The sequence below is a fragment of the Scyliorhinus torazame genome, chromosome 10 (assembly GCF_047496885.1).
Source record: "Scyliorhinus torazame isolate Kashiwa2021f chromosome 10, sScyTor2.1, whole genome shotgun sequence".
Classification (NCBI taxonomy): Eukaryota; Metazoa; Chordata; class Chondrichthyes; order Carcharhiniformes; family Scyliorhinidae; genus Scyliorhinus; species Scyliorhinus torazame.
In genome coordinates, this window is record NC_092716.1 from 120,007,983 (window position 1) to 120,029,376 (window position 21,394).

Here is a 21,394-nt window from a genome sequence, read left to right on the forward strand (position 1 = left end):
CGCAGGGGATCCCTGCACTGACTGCTTTTTCCCAGCCCCTCTTACAGTTACCCACCAATCTCCAATCTTTGGTGTAACTAATTCCCTGAAGCTGCTATCTATGACCCATTATCCACCTTCAGACCTTTCAGTTTCCCCAGAACCTTCACCTTAGTAATGGTCACTACACTCACCTCTGCCCCATGGTTCTCTGGCATCCCACTGGTGTCTTCCACCGTGAAGACTGATGCAAAGTAGCTATTCAGTCATCTGCCATTTCTTTGTTTCCTATTATTACTTCTCCAGCCACATTTCCCAGTGGTCCAATGCCTATTTTTGCTTCTCTTACCTTTTATATATTGAAAACAAAAGGGACAGTCTCATTTTGGGAGAATCCAGCCCACCTTATCTACCTGCCCAGCCACCTTCAGTGATCGAATAGAATAGAATCATAGAAAAAAAAGCTGTTCTATCGGTCCATCTTGTCCATGCCAGCCGAGGACACCCACTTTCCCTTTCTAATCCCACCTTCCTGCACCCGGTCCATAGCCCTCTCGCTACAGCACCTAAGGTGCAGATCCAGCTCATTTTAGAAGAGTTTAGGATCTCTGCCTCCACCCCCAACTCAGGTAGCAAATTCCAGACTCCCACTACCCTTTGGGTAAAAACGTTTTTCTCAAGTCCTCTGTGCACCTTCTGCCATTTATCTTAAATCTATGTCCCCTAGTTCTAGAATTCTCCACCAAGGGAAACAATTTTATTTTCCCCCTCAATTTTGTGCACCTCAATTAAGTCACCCCTCAGTCTTCTTTGTTCCAAGGAAAATAACCCCAACTTATCCAATCTCTCCTCGTAACTACACTTTTTCAGCTCGGACAACATTCTTGTAAACCTCCCCTGCACTCTCTCCAAAGCAATTGTGCCCATCCTGTAATGTGGTGACCAAAACTGCACACAAGACTCCAGTTGTGGCCTCACCAGTGTTTTATACAATTCCAACATTATGGGCGGATTCTTCGGCCATGCCCACCCAGCGATCAGAGAATCTCGCCCAAAGCCAATGGACTTTTCCATTGTCCACCCATGGTCATCTTGCGGTGGGTGGGGCGGAAGAATCCAGCCCTATATTCTTACTTTTATATTGTATGCCTCTGCCAAAGGAGAGCATTCCATATGCTTTCTTTACAACCTTGTCTACTTGTACTGCTGTCTTCAGGGACCTGTGTATTTGTACACCAAGATCTCTTACTTCACCTATCCCGCTTAGTATATTCCCATTTATTGTGTACTCGCTATAACTGTTTGACCTCCCTAAATCCATGACCTCACACTTGTGTTAAATTCCAACTGCCACTTTATCGCCCACTCCACCAACCCATCTATATCATTTTGGAGATTATAGCTATCCTCAATCTTTGTGCCTGCATGTATGCAAAGGTTCTTCTGTCCCTCTACACTGCTCACTTCCTACCATTTATGTCTCCTCTTGCCTTGTTAGCCTTCCTCAAATGCATTTTTTCAGACTGAAGTCCATTTGCCACTGTTCCATCCACCTGTTGCTTCACAGCTCCAGTGTCCCAGGTTAGATTCCTGGCTTGGGCCACTTCCTGTGCAGAGTCTGCACATTCTCCCTGTGTCTGCGTAGGTTTCCTCCAGGTACTCCGGTTTCCTCCCACAGCCCCGAAAGACGTACTGTTAAGTGAATTGGACATTCGGAATTCTCCCTCTGTGTACCTGAACAGGCGCCGGAATGTGGCAACTAGGGAATTTTCACAGGAACTTCATTGCAGTACTGTAAGCCTACTTGTGACAATAATAACGATTTTTATTATGTCCACTGATATCTTCCACAGTCTACAGCTTTCTTCTGCATGATTAATGACAGCCAATATTCCTATTTGTGAGGAAAAAGTCTAAATAATGGTGTACAGAACAAAGGGCCTCACTCCAGCAAAACTTGCCCAATGCTGAATAACATACTGACTGAATCTAACACACTGACTGAAGATAACACAAAGCTGTTGGGAATCTAGAGCCAGTGTTGGTCCCATTTTACAGAGCACAATCTCCAGCAACGGTTTAAAGTAATGGCTCTGCTTTCAAGTTTCTAGAATTATTCTCTTTTATTCACAGCAATTCCAGAAGAAGGACTCACTGATTCCTCCAAGGCAGCGCATGACTGCCCCCCTCCTGCTGTCTTGTAAGTTGTTAGTAACAGGCGTTTAAATTCAGACTTCACTCAAATGGTAAATGTACTGTACAAACCAGTATGCTATGTAGAGCTCTGATCATAGGTATTGATGCCCACACACTATTCAATTAAGAGTCTAGCAAAGACTCCGTCAACCTAAAGATTTCAAGTTGCTTCAGTTTGGGAAGCTGTGAGTGGTGAGTCTTGACAAATCTCCATCAGTAATGGACTGGATACTGCTCTCCAATACACTGTCACCACTGCACACTATTGATCACACACAGAGGTTCGAGAGACGCATGACATGAAGCACAAAATGTTAGCAGGATGAAGGGATATTTCTTCTCTCAGAAGATTGTTAATCTTTGGAATTCTCTAACGCAGAGGACAGTGGAGGCTGGGTTATTGAATATATTCAAGGCGGACTACAATTTTGATCTGCAAGAGTCGAGAGTAATGGTGAAACAGAAAGAAAAGTGGGGTTAAATCAGCCATGATCTTATTAAATGGTAGAACAGGTTCGAAGGACCAAATAACCTACTCCGGGTTCCTAACTCTTATAATCGTATGATAGCGAGAAATAATAAAACCCATTTGAAGCATAGTTTTTGCAGAAACTGACGATAGTTTCCTGGTCACCAACACTGATATTCCAGATATTAATTGAAGTTAAATTCGTGCAGCTGCCATGGTGGGATTTGAACCCATGTGCCCATTGACTCTCTGCATTTGTAGCTCAGTGGCATTTCCACTATGCTAGTTTCATATTAGAGAAACACATGCATGCAGCCATCCACAGAGCATGTTAGATACAGAGGAAAGTCCCCATCAAACACTCCCAGGACAGGTACAAAGGATTAGATACAGAGTAAAACTCCCTCTGCACTGTCCCCATCAAACACTCCCAGGACAGGTACAGGACGGGGTTAAATAGAGAGTAAAGCTCCCGTAAGACCATAGACCATAAGACATAGGAGCAGAATTAGGCCACTCAGTCCATCGACTCTGCTCCGCCATTCAATCATGGCTGATATGTTTCTCATCCCCCATTCTCCTGCCTTCTCCCCATAACCCCTGATCGCCTTATTATCAAAAATCTATCTATCTCTGTCTTAAAGACACTCAGTGAATTGGCCTCCACAGCCTTCTGCGGCAAAGAGTTCCACAGATTCACCAACCTCTGGCTGAAGAAATTCCTGATCGCCCGTTTAGTCTGAGATTGTGTCCTCTACTTCTAGTTTTTCCTACAAGTGAAAACATTCTCTCCACGTCCACTCCATCCAGGCCACGAAGTATCCTGTAAGCTTTAATAAGATCCTCCCCTCATCCTTCTAAACTCCAACGAGTCCAGACCCAGAATCCTCAACTATTCCTCATACAACAAGCTCTTCATTCAGGGATCATTCTTGTGAAACCCCTCTGGACCCTTTCCAAGGCCAGCACATCCTTCCTTAGACCCAAAACCGCTCACAATACTCCAAATGGGGTCTGGCCAGAGCCTTATATAGCCTCAGAAGTACATCCCTGCTCTTGTACTCTAGCCCTCTCCCCATGAATGCTAATATTGCATTTGCCTTCCTAACAGCCGACTGAACCTGCACGTTAACCATAAGAGAATCGTGAACAAGGACTCCCAAGTCCCTTTGTGCTTCTGATTTCCTAAGCATCTTCCCATTTAGAAAATAGTCTATGCCTCCAGCAAACGGTTAGATACAGAGTAAAGCACCCTCTACAGTCCCAATCAGCACTCCCAGGGCAGGTACAGCAAGGGGTTAGATAGAGTCAAGCTCCCGCTACACTGTCCCATCAAACACTCCCAGGACAGGAGGGCACGGGGTTAGATACAGAGTAAAGCTCCCTCTACACTCTCCCCAACAAACACTCGGGAGTGCGTTGCACAAAGAAAATGGCGTTGAGTTGTGGAGAGTGCAGGGTTGTGCTCCTAGGTTCAGAGGGGAGTTTTTACTCGCTGTATTATACTGACACCCTGCCACTTTCTAAACTCCATGTTCTCTACACAGGTTCAAGACCACAGGAGGTTTGGAGATCTGTGTTGACCCAAAAGGGATGTGGATGCAAAAAGCACTGGGCATCCTGAAGAAACGGTTTGAAGAGAGATAGAAACCAAGGTCATGGAGAAGCTCTGCAGAGTGATGAATCTGGACAGAGTTTTGACCCAGGAGCCCACACTGATCATCGTATCAATAACACTAGAGAACACTGTGCCTATCCATCCAATCACTTTGCTGCTTAATCAATCCTTTGCAGCACTCAATTTCTGTGAAACTGCCAATTTATTTTGCGCTTTCATCTTTCCATTTCGTGTTCCTCCAGGGAAAAATATTTTCCTGAAGTTTACATCCTTTCCAGTAATTTTCACAGTAACTTCATTGCAGTGTTAATGTAAGCCTACTTGCGACACTAATAAAGACTATTATTATTAAGTATCTATCTACTGGGATCTTTGCTATTTTGTTGTATTTCCTGACACAGTGGTTGAATGGTAATTCTTTATAATCTGGAATATTGAGCTGCGTCAGATAATAATAAAAATAGCTCTGCCATAGAACATACAGTGAGAAGGAGGCCATTGGGGCCCATCGAGTCTGCACTGGCCAACTTAAGCCCTCACTTCCACCCTATCCCCGTAACCCAATAACCCCTCCTACCTTTTTTTGGTCACTAAGGGCAACCTGCACATCTTTGGACCGTGGAGGAAACTGGAGCACCCGGAGGAAACCCACGCAGACACGGGGAGAACATGCAAACTCCGCACAGACAGTGACCCAGCGGGGAATCGAACCTGGGACCCTGGCACTGTGAAGCCACTGTGCTAACCACTATGGTACCGTGCTGCCCATCTTTTGCAGACAAGTGTAATTCATTATTACCTCGGGTCCACTTCCCATCAAACTGTGCTTATCTAAATTCCAGCCAAACACAAATAAATCAGGTCAGGTAACTCAAGTCCTGATTCTTCAAGGCACAAGTCAGGAGTGCAATGGATACTCTCCACTTGCCTGGGTGAGTGCAGCTCCAACACCACTCAAGAAGCTCGACACCATCCAGGACAAAGCAGCCCGCTTGATTTGCACCCCATCCACCACCGCAAACATTCACTCCCTCCACCATCAACGTACAGTAGCAGCCGTGTGCACCATCTACAAGATGCACTGCAGGAACTCACCAAGGCTCCTTTGACAGCACATTCCAAACCCACGACCACTACCATCTAGGACAAGAGCAGCAGACACAATGGAACCCCTCCAAGCCACTCACCATCCTGACTTGGAAATATATCACTGTTCCTTCACTGTCACTGAGTCACCACCATCTTTTCAAGGGCAACGAGGCATGAACAATAGGCCCACATACTGAGAGAGAATAACAAATAATTGGAGGTAATTCAGCACCAATTGCTAGGCGCTTCTGTGAATAGGACTGCATCTGATGTGGACGGGAGAACTCACAAAGGCTAGTGGAGAAATGGAGGGGGTGACAATTCACCTCAGCAGGCTCCGGAACTGGGGAGGGGAGGGTGCTGCTGGTGGAGAGGTTATTTGGGCAACAGTGGATTTGATAAAGCACAGGGATGGAGACGGGTGACAAAGAACCGCATGGTGAAATATCCTATAGAAAGGAATGATGGGAATGATTCTGGCCGTACCTGCCTCCCCGAACAGGCGCCGGAATGTGGCGACTAGGGGCTTTTCACAGTAACTTCATTGAAGCCTACTTGTGACAATAAGCCATTATTATTATTATTAAAACTTTGATGTGGCGCTGGTGGAGAACCAAATGGGTCGACTAACAGATTTTGCAAGAAGGGGAGACAGCCCCAGAAAACAGGGAGAAGTGTGAAGGTTGGCAACAATTTAATACACAGTTCAACACAGGGAAATGAATCAGCACAAAATCATTCAATATACGGAGCGGCACTGGGAAACGGTAGAACAGTTCAGCATTTATTCCCTCATCTTAGTAAATACTCACATTGAATACAAATAAACCTAATCTTGGCAGCAAGGTGATTACAGCATCATTCTGAATGTACCCAATTCAAATAAAGGTCAATTGCTCTGCGAGAGTCAAAACAACAAAGATCCAAGAGTCCAGATTAAAGAGGGACACTCCCTCGAGATAGCAATGCCAGCCTCACACACTCCATTGAAACAGTTCACGCATCAGTCAGAGTCTGGTCAGCCAACAGGATTTTTTCACCCGGTTTGAAGGCGGGCATCCCCATGTAAGGACAGCTGGCACAGCGGAAGGCATCACCAAGATAGCACTGCAACAGTCAGAGTGAGTGATATCAATATACTTAACCCAAATGACAAAACAGACTAGATACAATAATGCCTAATATAACGAGAAAGACACACCGACAGGCAGACGCACATCCAGCGGGCGCGACAGACGCACGCACACCCAGCGGGCGCGACAGACGCACGCACACCCAGCGGGCGCGACAGACGCACGCACACCCAGCGGGCGCGACAGACGCACGCACACCCAGCGGGCGCGACAGACGCACGCACACCCAGCGGGCGCGACAGACGCACGCACACCCAGCGGGCGCGACAGACGCACGCACACCCAGCGGGCGCGACAGACGCACGCACACCCCCCGCCCGACACGCACACACACCCCCCGCCCGACACGCACACACACCCCCCGCCCGACACGCACACACACCCCCCGCCCGACACGCACACACACCCCCCGCCCGACACGCACACACACCCCCCGCCCGACACGCGCACACACCCCCCGCCCGACACGCGCACACACCCCCCGCCCGACACGCGCACACACCCCCCGCCCGACACACGCACACACCCCCCGCCCGACACGCGCACACACCCCCCGCCCGACGCACACACCCCCCGCCCGACACGCACACACACCCCCCCCCCGACACGCACACACACACACACCGCCCGACACGCACGCACACACACACACCGCCCGACACGCACACACACACACCGCCCGACACGCACACACACACACCGCCCGACACACACACACACACACTCACCGCCCGACACACACACCGCCCGACACACACACACACACCGCCCGACACACACACACACACCGCCCGACACACACACACACACCGCCCGACACACACACACACACCGCCCGACACACACACACACCGCCCGACACACACACACACCGCCCGACACACACACACACACCGCCCGACACACACACACACACCGCCCGACACACACACACACACCGCCCGACACACACACACCGCCCGACACACACACACACACACCGCCCGACACACACACCGCCCGACACACACACACACACCGCCCGACACACACACACACACACTCACCGCCCGACACACACACCGCCCGACACACACACACACACCGCCCGACACACACACACACACCGCCCGACACACACACACACACCGCCCGACACACACACACACACCGCCCGACACACACACACACCGCCCGACACACACACACACCGCCCGACACACACACACACACCGCCCGACACACACACACACACCGCCCGACACACACACACACACCGCCCGACACACACACACCGCCCGACACACACACACACACACCGCCCGACACACACACCGCCCGACACACACACACACACCGCCCGACACACACACACACACCGCCCGACACACACACACACACACACACCGCCCGACACACACACACACACCGCCCGACACACACACACACACCGCCCGACACACACACACACACCGCCCGACACACACACACACACCGCCCGACACACACACACACACCGCCCGACACACACACACACACCGCCCGACACACACACACACACCGCCCGACACACACACACACACCGCCCGACACACACACCGCCCGACACACACACACACACACCGCCCGACACACACACACACACCGCCCGACACACACACACACACCGCCCGACACACACACACACACCGCCCGACACACACACACACACCGCCCGACACACACACACACACCGCCCGACACACACACACACACCGCCCGACACACACACACACACCGCCCGACACACACACACACCGCCCGACACACACACACACCGCCCGACACACACACACACCGCCCGACACACACACACACCGCCCGACACACACACACACCGCCCGACACACACACACACCGCCCGACACACACACACACCGCCCGACACACACACACACCGCCCGACACACACACACACCGCCCGACACACACACACACCGCCCGACACACACACACACCGCCCGACACACACACACACCGCCCGACACACACACACACCGCCCGACACACACACACACCGCCCGACACACACACACACCGCCCGACACACACACACACCGCCCGACACACACACACACCGCCCGACACACACACACACCGCCCGACACACACACACACCGCCCGACACACACACACACCGCCCGACACACACACACACCGCCCGACACACACACACACCGCCCGACACACACACACACCGCCCGACACACACCGCCCGACACACACACACACCGCCCGACACACACACACACCGCCCGACACACACACACACCGCCCGACACACACACACACACCGCCCGAGACACACACCGCGCGCGAGACACACACCGCGCACGAGACACACACCGCGCACGCGACACACAGCGCCCGCGAGACACACAGCGCCCGCGAGACACACACAGCGCCCGCGAGACACACACAGCGCACGCGAGACACACACAGCGCACGCGAGACACACACAGCGCACGCGAGACACACAGCGCACGCGAGACACACACAGCGCACGCGAGACACACACAGCGCACGCGAGACACACACAGCGCACGCGAGACACACACAGCGCACGCGAGACACACACAGCGCACGCGAGACACACACAGCGTATGCGAGACACACACAACGCACGCGAGACACACACAACGCACGCGAGATACACACAACGCACGCGAGACACACACAACGCACGTGAGACAACGCACGCGAGACACACAACGCTCACAAGAGACACGCACAGGGCACGCAAGAGACACGCACGGGGCACGCAAGAGACACGCACGGGGCACGCAAGAGACACGCACAGGGCACGCAAGAGACACGCACAGGGCACGCAAAAGACACGCACAGGGCACACAAGAGATACATACACATAGCGTGTGAGAGAGACACACACATAACACGCGAGAGATACACACAGCGCGAGAGAGAGACAGAGACACACAGCCATCAGAGGGCCCCCAGTGCAACGAGAGAGAGAATTAATCTATTGAGAGAAGGGAAAATAGATGCTGTGGGACTGTGCACACCGTATTGATTGTTTTTGTCATTGCAAGCTGGAGAATGATTAGCTTGCGTGTTCAGACTCCTGCTAGCTTTGCTAATTTGACAGGCTGATGATACTCACACTTCCACAAGATGATTTCACCTGCAACATCTTGACATCTTTTGATCCTTTCCCCCCTAGTTCTTCAGCCAGGCCACAGGTGCTGCAAAACAGAGACTGACAATTACTTTTCAGCTCCTTTTAGCAACACCAGTAATGAGCAGCTCAAATATCCATTAGATCCAACATGCAACACACACTCAGCTGAATAACATAACAACCTGAGAGGGGGAGGAGCAGCGTATGAGGGAATGAGGAGATAGGTGAGCAAGGGGAGGGTGTATGTTATTTTATTCGGTCAGCTGTTATTGCCCCTCTCCAATTTCCCTGGACAAGTTGGTGGTGAGCTGCCTTCGTCAACCGCTGCAGTCCCTGCGGTGTCGGTACACCCACAGTGCTGCACATAGAATAATATTTTTCATTGTATTTTGGTACACGAACAATAAATCTAAATCTATTCCGGAGGAAGATCTGGATGTTGACTCAGCGACAGTGAAGGAACGGCGATATATTTCCAAGTCAGGCTGCTGAGTGACTTAGAACATAGAGCATAGTGCAGAAGGAGGCCATTCGGCCCATCGAGTCTGCACCAACCCACTTAAGCCCTCACTTCCACCGTACAAAATTATGAGGGGCATAGACAGAGTGGATAGTCAGAGGCTTTTCCCCAGGGTAGAGGGGTCAATTACTAGGGGGCATAGGTTTCAGGTGAGAGGGGCAAGGTTTAGAGAAGATGTACGAGGCAAGTTTTTTTACACAGAGGGTAGTGGGTGCCTGGAACTCGCTACCGGAGGAGGTGGTTGAAGCAGGGACGATCGGGACATTTAAGGGGCATCTTGACAAATATATGAATAGGATGGGAATAGAGGGATACGGACCCAGGAAGTGTAGAAGATTGTAGTTTAGTCGGGCAGTATGGTCGGCACGGGCTTGGAGGGCCGAAGGGCCTGTTCCTGTGCTGTACATTTCTTTGTTCTTTGTTCTGTACCCGTAACCCAATAACCCCTCCTAACCTTTTTCTGGACACAAAGGGCAATTTAGCATGGCCAATCCACCTAACCTGCACGTCTTTGGACTGTGGGAGGAAGCCGGAGCACCCGGAGGAATCCCACACAGACACGGGGAGAACATGCAGACTCCGCACACAGTGACCCTGCGGGGAATCGAACCTGGAACCCTGGAGCTGTGAAGCCAGAGTGCTATTCACTTGTGCTACCGTGCTGCCCGTGACTTGGAGGTGAACTTCCAGGTGGTGGTGTTCCCAGGTATCTGCTCCCATCCTTCTGGATGGGAGATGTGGATTTGGAATGTGCTGTCCAAGGAGTCTTGGTGAGTTCCTGCAGTGCATCTTGCAAATGGTACACACGGCTGCTAATGTGCAGAACGAGAGGGAGTGGATGTTTGAGGGTGGGCTGCAAATCAATCTGCCTTCCTTACCTGGCCTGAGTGACTCCAGACGCAGAGAAATTAAATATGTGCGTCTGAAATAGCTGAGCAGTTCAAAGGCAGTTAGGGATTTTTAACCAGCGTCACTGGTTAGTCCAGCATTTATTTCCTGGCCACAAGCCACTTACTTGTCCATGTGGTGTAGGTACACCCACAGTGCTGTTAGGGAGTGTGTTCCAGCATTTTGACCCAGCGCCAGTGAAGGAACGGCGACATATTTCCAGGTCAGGATGGTGAGTGACTTGAGGGGGTAGGTCCAGGTCGGGCTGTTCCCATTGATGAGAAACTGACTGGACCAGTAATTTAAATACTGCAGCTACAAGAGCAGGTCAGAGGTCAGGCCAATGCTGGCCGAGCCTGTGACGCCCATTACCATGAAGGAATTTTAAAAATACTATCCATAAACAGCTGCATGAGCCACACATGGATCTTTCTTGCTCAGGTTTTGTTTTTCGATGGAATGGATTTTTGTTGAATATTTTGAACTGTTCCTTTAAACGTTTCCCACTGTTTGTTCACCGTCATACGCTTTAGTTTATTTGCCAATCAATCTCCCCTCATACCGATACAATTGGTATTAAAATTCTTGTTCGTAATTGGAATGTGTCATTTTCAAACTTTCTTTTTTTACTTAGGACATCATGATCGGCACAGGCTTGGAGGTTCTTATTGTGATCACTATTTCCCAGCAGATGATGGGAGTCATTCACACTGACCAATTTTTACAGGCCCGTTTCTTCTTCTTGCCATCGCCGCAGTCCATGGTCCGGAGCGAGGCCGGATCGGGTTTCTTCAAATCGGCCTCATCAAGCAGCTCATCAGAATCAATGAGATCCTGAGGAAAGACAGAGAGAGATATGGACTGGTTGTCACTCAGTGCAGCTTTGACTCTTGGCCCTGTGGAGACTGTGCGCCTGCTGGCTCTGGGGTAGATTTATATAATTGCAGCTGCTGTTATGATCGGGTGTTATCAACATTCCTTCGTTTTGCAGTGAATCAGAATTACGAATATCAGCTCTGCCTGATAACTACATATTGATTTGTTTGGTCGTGAATCTCCAAAGTGAATTGTGATAAGGTTTGGTGACGTCTGGTACCCCAGACATTGACTTTCTCCCCGGCAGCTCCAGTTATCATGTCCCTGGTGTTACAGAGGGATAAAATGACTTACGAGCTTGTCATATGAGGAACGGTTGAGGACTCTGGGTCTGGACTTGCTGGAGTTCAGAAGGATGAGGGCAGAATCTTATTTAAGGCTATGGAGGCCAAATCACTGAGTGTCTTTAAGACAGAGTTAGATAAGTTCTTGATTAATAAGGGGATCAGGTGTGAAAAAAGTGAAGTGAAAATCGCTTATTGTCACAAGTAGGCTTCAAATGAAGTTACTGTGAAAAGCCCCTAGTCGCCACATTCTGGCGTCTGTTCGGGGAGGCTGATACGGGAATTGAACCGTGCTGCTGGCCTGCCTTGGTCTGCTTTCAAAGCCAGTGATTTCGCCCTGTGCTAAACCAGCCCAGTGTTATAGGGAGAAGGCAGGAGAATGGGGGATGAGAAACATATCAGCCATGATTGAATGGCAGAGCAGACTCGATGGGCCGAGTGGCCTAATTCTGTTCCTATGTCTTATGGCATTATTTTCTTTATTCACAAGGTGTGAGCAACGCTAGTGTGGTCAGCATTTCAAGCCATTGCTAATTGCGTTGAAGCATTTTGTTGCTGAGCAGTGTGCTTGGCCAATGCAGAGGGCAGTTCAGAATGACTCACGCAGATGAGGATATCTAGGGCAGACAGCAGATTAATGAAACCACATGAGTTGTACAGTTTCTATAAATCACAGCCTCAAACTGCCATGGTACAATTTGAACTCTCAGTCCCTGAATTCAGAGGCCATTAACATCACCTCACTCCTATAGCCGTGGTCTGGGCCTACATAAGCAGGGTGGGCTTGTGCAGAGTTACGCCATTGAGGATTTATTGTGGACAATCCACAACGTGGTGATAGGTGATTCAGCACTGCACAACTAAATGCCAGGGTCTGTGGGCAGCACAGTGGTTAGCACTGCTGCCTCACTGCACCAAGGACCCAGGTTGAATTCCGACCTCGGGTGACTGTGTGCGGTTTGCATTTTCTCCCCGTGTGTGCGTGGGTTTCCGTCGGTTGCTCTGGTTTCCTCCTACAGTCCAAAGATGTGCCGGTTAGGTGGATTGGCCATGCTAAATTGCCCCTTTGTCCAAACGGTTAAGTCGAGTAACTAGGTTAGGGGATAGCATGGGGGGCATGGGCTTAAGTAATATGCTCTTTCCAAGGGCTGATGCAGACTCGATGGGCCTAATGGCCTCCTTTTGCACTGTAAATTCCATAATCTCCTCCCCCCCCGCACCCGGGTAAACACTGGAATATCCTCACCACCACCGATCCGTGTAATCGCTGGGATATCGCCACCACCCCCGGTCCGTGTAAACACCGGGATCTCCCCGATCCGTGTAAACACCGGGATCTCCACGATCCTTGTAAACACCGGGATCTCGCCGGTCCGTGTAAACACCGGGATCACCCCGGTCCGTGTAAACACCGGGATCTCCCCGATCCGCGTAAACACCGGGATCTCGCCGGTCCGTGTAAACACCGGGATCTCCCCGATCCATGTAAACACCAGGATCTCGCCGGTCTGTGTAAACACCGGGATCTCCCCAATCCGCGTACACACCGGGATCTCCCCGATCTGTGTAAACACCGGGATCTCCCCGGTCGTGTAAACACCGGGATCTCCCCGGTCGTGTAAACACCGGGATCTCGCCGGTCCGTGTAAACACCGGGATCTCCCCGATCCGTGTAAACACCGGGTTCTCCCCAGTCCGTGTAAACACCGGGATCTCGCCGGTCTGTGTAAACACCGGGATCTCCCCGATCCGTGTAAACACCGGGATCTCCCCCAAATCCGGGTAAACACCGGGATCTCGCCGGTCCGTGTAAACACTGGGATCTCCCCCAAATCCGGGTAAACACCCTCCCAGCTTGGTGTAGTCACAGCTTGGCTTGACTCTTCCTGGAGTCAGTAATTTACTAGTTCATGCCCTCCACACGGGAGCTGACTTCAATAATCCTTCACAGTGCTGCCTACAGGGTCCTCCTGACTGCTTGTGATGTCTGTGATAGCGAGGTAGCACAGTGGTTAGCACTGTCGCTTCACAGCTCCAGGGTCCCAGGTTCCATTCCCGATTGGGTGACTGCCTGTGTGGAGTCTGCACATTCTCCCCGTTTCTCCGTGGGTTTCCTCCGGGTGCTCCGGTTTCCTCCCACAGTCCAAAGATGTGCAGGTTAGGTGGATTGGCCATGCTAAATTGCCCTTAGTGTCCAGAAAAAGCTTAAGTGGGGTTACTGGATTACAGTGATAGGGTGGAGGTGTGGATTTAAGTCGGGTGCAGACTCGATGGGCCGAATGGCCTCCTTCTGCACTGTAAATTCTATGAACACAAGCTCTTCGTTCACCCAGCACATCACATTGTGCTGCAATTCCCCATACAGGAGAGTGGGATGAGCTGGGAGGGAGCAGCACTGAGTGGGCACAAAGATTAAAAGGGCACCACCATCTCTGCACCTTCTTGTACTGGGATCCCCGGTGTAGTTCAGGGGCTGGGCAATTTTACCTCCGTTCTCCCCCACCCAGGGAGGTCCCTTGGAGACCTGAAGCACAGGGAACCACAGGATTTGAGAAGGAGAGCTCACCACATCATCGTCATTCATGTCCATGGCTGACAGCGTCCAGGCCTTCCTCGTGTTGGCGTCCAGCTGAGGTTTCTCTATAACAATAAGTTCCACGGGTTAGTGTGACCTCACATTGCTCACATTCTCAGCATCTGACCACAGGCACAGTTCCATAAGGCAAATTCAGAAAAACAGGAACCGAAGATCCGGCAGTAACAGTGCAGAGAGAAACAGAGTTAATATTTCAGGCTGTGAACTTCCATTTCAACTGGGGAAAGTTAGATATGAAAGCTTTTATCAAGGTGAAATGAGGAGGGGGAGAACTGATATGGCAAAAGGTGGCAGTGACTACACAACAAAGAGATGATGAGTCAGAGAAAAAGGGGTGAGAATGAGACAAGTAAAAAGAAAAGTGTCCAGAAAAGAATTGAATGGCACAATTCCAAACAACTTCTGTCCAAAAGCAAAAATGAGAAAAACAAAATGGAGACTAAAAGCAAAACAGATTAAATAGGCGTGGGGGAAAAAGATTAAGTTTCTGAACTCAACATTGAGTCCAGAAGGCGTAATCAGAAGTTTATGCACTGTTCTTCCAGTTTGCGCTGAGCTTCAATGGAACATCACAGCAAGTTGAGGACAGAAATGTGAGCACGGTGGAGAATTAAAATGGCAGGCAGCTGGAAAGTTGGGGTTATGCTTGCTGCCTGCATTTCTAATTGATTTGTTCCCCTCACATTGAGCAGCACATACTTAAAAATACACAGAATATTCTTTGAAGTGATGATGGTGATTACAGCAGCGGATCGGCTGAGAAACATGGCGCAGGTCTGGTCTCTCGGAGTCAGCAGCCAGATTGACAAGGGGCAATTTAGGATTTCATTAATTTCTGGAATGGATGTGGATGTTCATGTTTGTATTGCCTCGGCTACATAACCACACAAAGAGAAATGATTAGTCCATTCCCCCACAGAGCATATTACAAAGTCTTCAGGCAATGGTGCTATACTTAGATTGGATTACGAAGAGAGGTTGAGTAGATTGGGACTGTACTCGTTGGAATTTAGGAGGATGAGGGGGGATCTTATAGAAACATATAAAATTATGAAGGGAATAGATAGGATAGATATGGGGAGGTTGTTTCCACTGGCGGGTGAAAGCAGAACTAGGGGGCATAGCCTCAAAATAAGGGGAAGTAGATTTAGGACTGAGTTTAGGAGGAACTTCCTCACCCAAAGGGTTGTGAATCTATGGAATTCCTTGCCCAGTGAAGCAGTAGAGGCTCCTTCATTAAATGTTTTTAAGATAAAGATAGATAGTTGTTTGAAGAATAAAGGGATTAAGGGTTATGGTGTTCGGGCCGGAAAGTGGAGCTGAGTCCACAAAAGATCAGCCATGATCTCATTGAATGGCGGAGCAGGCTCGAGGGGCCAGATGGCCTACTCCTGCTCCGAGTTCTCATGTTCTTACCCATTGCTGCTTTTGCTTTCTTCAAAAAGGACAGTTTCAGTTGAGCAGAAGATCCAACTTCAAAGTTTGGTTTCTTAGCCATCAACTCCTTCTTTATCAAGTTGTTACCTTGGTAACCGACAGATTGTTTTATGGAGCTCAGCTCTTCAGCTGTTGGAGGGTCAGTATGTATCTACAAAGAAGCAGAGTTTGTGGATCGTGTTAGTGCTGCTGGGTGTGTGAACAGGATAAACTTCTTGTGAAGCAAGAGAGCCTCACGCCAGCTCATTAGGTACATACACCTTCAATGTAGACCAGCCAACTGTGCAGTTGCCAGGGTAAAGTACCCGAGTCTCAGCTGTCAACTGTGTCAGGGTGAATCATGAGGATAATTTTGAAGTTACACAAGGCTGGGTTGTGTCTGGAAGAATGGCGACGAGACTGAGGTCCCATTCTCCCTGGACCACAGACCACTCTCTCCCCGCCCGTCTCTCCCTCAGGCCACCCACCCTCTCCCTCTCCCCGCCCCCCCTCTCCCTCTCCCTCTCCCTCTCCCCCCCCCCTCTCCCTCTCCCTCTCCCCCCCCCCTCTCCCTCTCCCCGCCCCACCCCTCTCCCTCTCCCCGCCCCCCCCACTTCCTCTCCTCTCCCCGCCCCCCCCTCTCCCTCTCCCCGCCCCCCCCCTCCCCCTCTCCCCGCCCCACCCTTCTCCCTCTCCCGCCCCCCCCTCTCCCTCTCCCTCTCCCCCCCCCTCTCCCTCTCCCCGCCCCACCCCTCTCCCTCTCCCCGCCCCACCCCTCTCCCTCTCCCCGCCCCCCCCACTCCCTCTCCTCTCCCCGCCCCCCCCTCTCCCTCTCCCCGCCCCCCCCTCCCCCTCTCCCCGCCCCACCCTTCTCCCTCTCCCGCCCCCCTCTCCCTCTCCCTCTCCCCCCCTCTCCCTCTCCCCGCCCCCCCCACTCCCTCTCCCCGCCCCCCCTCCCCCTCTCCCCGCCCCACCCTTCTCCCTCTCCCGCCCCCCCCTCTCCCTCTCCCTCTCCCCCCCCTCTCCCTCTCCCCGCCCCCCCACTCCCTCTCCCCGCCCCCCCACTCCCTCTCCCCGCCCCCCCACTCCCTCTCCCCGCCCCCCCCACTCCCTCTCCCCGCCCCCACCCTTCTCCCTCTCCCGCCCCCCCTCTCCCTCTCCCCGCCCCACCCCTCTCCCTCTCCCCGCCCCACCCCTCTCCCTCTCCCAGCCCCCCCCTCTCCTCTCCCCGCCCCCCCTCTCCCTCTCCCCGCCCCCCCTCTCCCTCTCCCCACCCCCCTTCTCCCTCTCCCCACCCCCCTTCTCCCTCTCCCCACCCCCCTTCTCCCTCTCCCCACCCCCCTTCTCCCTCTCCCCACCCCCCTTCTCCCTCTCCCCACCCCCCTTCTCCCTCTCCCCACCCCCCTTCTCCCTCTCCCCACCCCCCTTCTCCCTCTCCCCACCCCCTTCTCCCTCTCCCCACCCCCCTTCTCCCTCTCCCCACCCCCTCTCCCGTTCTCTCTTCGCCCCCCCCGTACCCCCTCTCCTCGCCTGGCCCCCCCCTCTCCCGGCCCCCCCTCTCCTCGCCCGGCTCCCCCTCTCCCTCTCCTCGCCCAGCCCCCCCCCTCTCCCTCGCCTCGCCTGGCCCCCCCTCCCTCTCCTCACCCGGCCCCCCCATCTCCCTCTCCTCGACCCCCCTCTCCCTCTCCTCGCCACCCCTCTCCCGCTCCTCGCCCCCCCCTCTCCCGCTCCTCGCCCCCCCCTCTCCCTCTCCTCGCCCCCCCCCTCCCTCTCCTCGCCCCCCCCCCTCCCTCTCCTCGCCCCCCCCTCTCCCTCTCCTCGCCCCCCCCCTCTCCCTCTCCTGGCCCACCCCCTCTCCCACTCCTGGCCCCCCCTTTCCCGCTCCTGTCCCACCTCTCCTCGCCCCCCCTCTCCCTCTCCTCGCCCCCCCTCTCCCTCTCCTCGCCCCCCCCTCTCCCCGCCCCCCTCTCCCTCTCCTCGCCCCCCCTCTCCCTCTCCTCGCCCCCCCTCTCCCTCTCCTCGCCCCCCCTCTCCCTCTCCTCGCCCCCCCTCTCCCTCTCCTCGCCCCCCCTCTCCCTCACCTCGCCCCCCCTCTCCCTCTCCTCGCCCCCCCTCTCCCTCTCCTCGCCCCCCCTCTCCCTCTCCTCGCCCCCCTCTCCCTCTCCTCGCCCCCCCTCTCCCTCTCCTCGCCCCCCCTCTCCCTCTCCCTCCCCTCGCCCCCCCTCTCCCTCCCCTCGCCCCCCCCTCCCTCCCCTCGCCCCCCCCTCCCTCCCCTCGCCCCCCCTCTCCCTCCCCTCGCCCCCCCCTCCCTCCCCTCGCCCCCCCCTCCCTCCCCTCGCCCCCCCTCTCCCTCCCCTCCCTCCCCTCGCCCCCCCCTCCCTCCCCTCGCCCCCCCCTCCCTCCCCTCGCCCCCCCCTCCCTCCCCTCGCCCCCTCTCCTTCCCCTCGACCCCCCCTCCTTCCCCTCGACCCCCCCTCCTTCCCCTCGACCCCCCCTCCTTCCCCTCGACCCCCCCTCCTTCCCCTCGACCCCCCCTCCTTCCCCTCGACCCCCTCTCCCTCTCCTAGCCCCCCTCTCCCTCTCCTAGCCCCCCTCTCCCTCTCCTAGCCCCCCTCTCCCTCTCCTAGCCCCCCTCTCCCTCTCCTAGCCCCCCTCTCATCTGCAGCTCCCCCACCACTCTTTTTGGCACCTTCCCCCCCCCCAAACCCCCCCCCTCACTCAATGTAGCCTTTCCCCACCATACTGTCTCTCTTGCAACATCCTCCCCCTGCTCTGCCACAGCTGGGTGTCCTTTAGGCAGCATAAGGAGCCCTACCTCAGTGATCTCTGTAAATCCGGCGAGCTTCAGGGTAGTGCTGAGCTGGGATCCAGTCTTCAGTTTGTTGAAATCACCTAATGCAAACACAAGAGAGCAGAGGGTCTGAGCATCACACTGCTCCACGGCTGATATGAAGGGAGTTGATGACATTGCCCATTGAAGCACTGAGGTGGACGGACATGACAGATACCCCTACAACTCAGGGCAATGATCCTCACAGGGGGGTGCAATCTTGCTCCACACAACCAAGTGTTACCATCCCATCCGGAATCTAGCACCACCCAATGACACCTGCTAGAACTGGGGTATGAGGCACAGCAAATTGTTTTTCTTTTACTCTTTAATGGTTTAAAGCCATCTCTGGCATGACCAGCAATTATTGCACTTCCCCAACTGTCCATGAACTGAGTGGCTTGCTGGGCTGTATCAGAGGGCAATTACATTGCTGTGGGTCTGGAGTCACATGTAGCTCAAACCAGGTAAGGACAGCAGATTTCTGTTCCGAAAGGACATTAGTGAACCAAATGGGTTTTAACAACAATCAACAATGGTTTCATTTTTGCACCATTCCGGACATTAGCTTTCAATTCCAGATTTTTATTTATTGAATTTGCATTTCACCAGCTGCTCTGGTGGGATTTGTACTCACGTTCAGGATTAGCCTGATCCTCTGGATTACCAGCCCAATGACATTACAACTGCAAAGTCAGCTAAGCTTGTGCTCCGACATCACCACGTTAGGAGACATGACTGAGAAAGCTAATTAGAAAGACACCCAATCAGATCTTTCTCTGTCCTACATTGGGTATTCAGAGCTAACACTTGCGTGTTACCAGACTGAATAAGGACAGTGCAGAGTAAAGCTCCCTCTGCCTGCCTTGAACTAGGTAAGAAGTCTTACAACACCAGGCTAAAGTCCAACAGGTTTGTTTTGAATCACTAGCTTTCGGTGCACTGCTCCTTCCTCAGGTGAATGAAGAGGTATGTTCCAGAGACATACATATACAAAGTCAAAGATGCAAGACAATGCTTTGAATGTAAGCATTTGCAGGTAATTAAGTCTTTACAGATCCAGAGATGGGGTAACCCCAGGTTAAAGAGGTGTGAATTGTCTCAAGCCAGGACAGTTGGTAGCATTTCGCAAGCCCAGGCCATATGGTGGGGGATGAATGTAATGCAACATGAATCCCAGGTCCCGGTTGAGGCCGCACTCATGTGTGCAGAAGTTGGCTATAAGTTTCTGCTCGGCGATTTTGCGTTGCCGCACGTCCTGAAGGCTACCTTAGAGAACGCTTACCTGGAGATCAGAGGCTGAATGCCCTTGACTGCTGAAGTGTTCCCAGACTGGAAGGGAACATTCCTGCCTGGTGATTGTTGCGCGATGTCCGTTCATCTGTTGTCGCAGCGTCTGCATGGTCTCGCCAATGTACCACGCTTCGGGACATCCTTTCCTGCAGCGTATGAGGTAGACAACGTTGGCCGAGTCGCACGAGTATGTACTGCGTACCTGGTGGGTGGTGTTCTCACGTGTCATGGTGGTACCCATGTCGATGATCTGGCACATCTTGCAGAGATTGCCATGGCAGGGTTGTGTGGTGTCGTGGTCGCTCTTCTGAAGACTGGGTAGTTTGCTGCAAACAATGGTTTGTTTGAGGTTGCGCGGTTGTTTGAAGGCAAGTAGTGGGGGTGTGGGGATGACCTTGGCAAGATGTTCGTCTTCATCGATGACGTGTTGAAGGCTGCGAAGATGATGTCGTAGTTTCTTCGCTCCGGGGAAGTACTGGTCGATGAAGGGTACTCTGTCGGTTGTGTCCCGTGTTTGTCTTCCGAGGAGGTCGGTGCGTTTTTTTGCTGTGGCACGTTGGAACTGTTGATCGATGAGTCGAGCGCCATATCCCGTTCGTGCGAGGGCATCTTTAAGCGTCTGTAGATGTCTGTTACGCTCCGCCTGATTTAGCACAGGGCTAAATCGCTGGCTTTGAAAGCAGACCAAGGCAGGCCAGCAGCACGGTTCAATTCCCGTACCAGCCTTCCCGAACAGGAGCTGGAATGTGACGACTAGGGGCTTTTCACAGTAACTTCATTTGAAGCCTACTTGTGACAATAAGCGATTTTCATTTCCTCGTCTGAGCAGATCCTGTGTATATGGACAGCTTGTCCATAGGGAATGGCTTCTTTCATGTGTTTAGGGTGTAAGCGGGAGAAGTGGAGCATCGTGAGGTTATCCGTGGGCTTGCGGTAAAGCAAAGTGCTGAGTCGTCCTTGAGGGAGATGAGTGTGTCCAAGAATGCAACCAATTCTGAAGAGTAGTCCATGGTGAGTCTGAGGGTAGAATGGAACTTATTAATGTCATCG

General features: G+C 52.9%; 2 protein-coding genes across 9 annotated transcripts in view; one reads left to right on the forward strand and one right to left on the reverse strand.

The window, feature by feature from the left end:
* LOC140430892 (C-C motif chemokine 18-like) overlaps positions 1–4,621 on the forward strand; it is a 122,560-nt gene extending 117,939 nt beyond the window's left edge. Inside the window, exons 2-3 of the mRNA XM_072518671.1 lie at positions 2,113–2,179; positions 4,192–4,621. Of these exons, the coding sequence (XP_072374772.1) occupies positions 2,113–2,179; positions 4,192–4,291 (167 nt within the window). The 3' untranslated portion in view covers positions 4,292–4,621. The remainder of the gene's footprint in view (positions 1–2,112; positions 2,180–4,191) is intronic.
* Positions 4,622–6,114: 1,493 nt separating this feature from the next.
* ciapin1 (cytokine induced apoptosis inhibitor 1) overlaps positions 6,115–21,394 on the reverse strand; it is a 132,460-nt gene continuing 117,180 nt past the window's right edge. For all 8 annotated transcript variants that reach the window (XM_072518672.1, XM_072518673.1, XM_072518679.1 and 5 more), the window contains 6 exons: positions 19,037–19,113; positions 16,222–16,393; positions 14,776–14,849; positions 11,765–11,883; positions 9,624–9,705; positions 6,115–6,458 (listed from right to left, as the gene is read on the reverse strand). In XM_072518672.1, the coding sequence (XP_072374773.1) occupies positions 6,348–6,458; positions 9,624–9,705; positions 11,765–11,883; positions 14,776–14,849; positions 16,222–16,393; positions 19,037–19,113 (635 nt within the window). In that variant the 3' untranslated portion in view covers positions 6,115–6,347. The remainder of the gene's footprint in view (positions 6,459–9,623; positions 9,706–11,764; positions 11,884–14,775; positions 14,850–16,221; positions 16,394–19,036; positions 19,114–21,394) is intronic.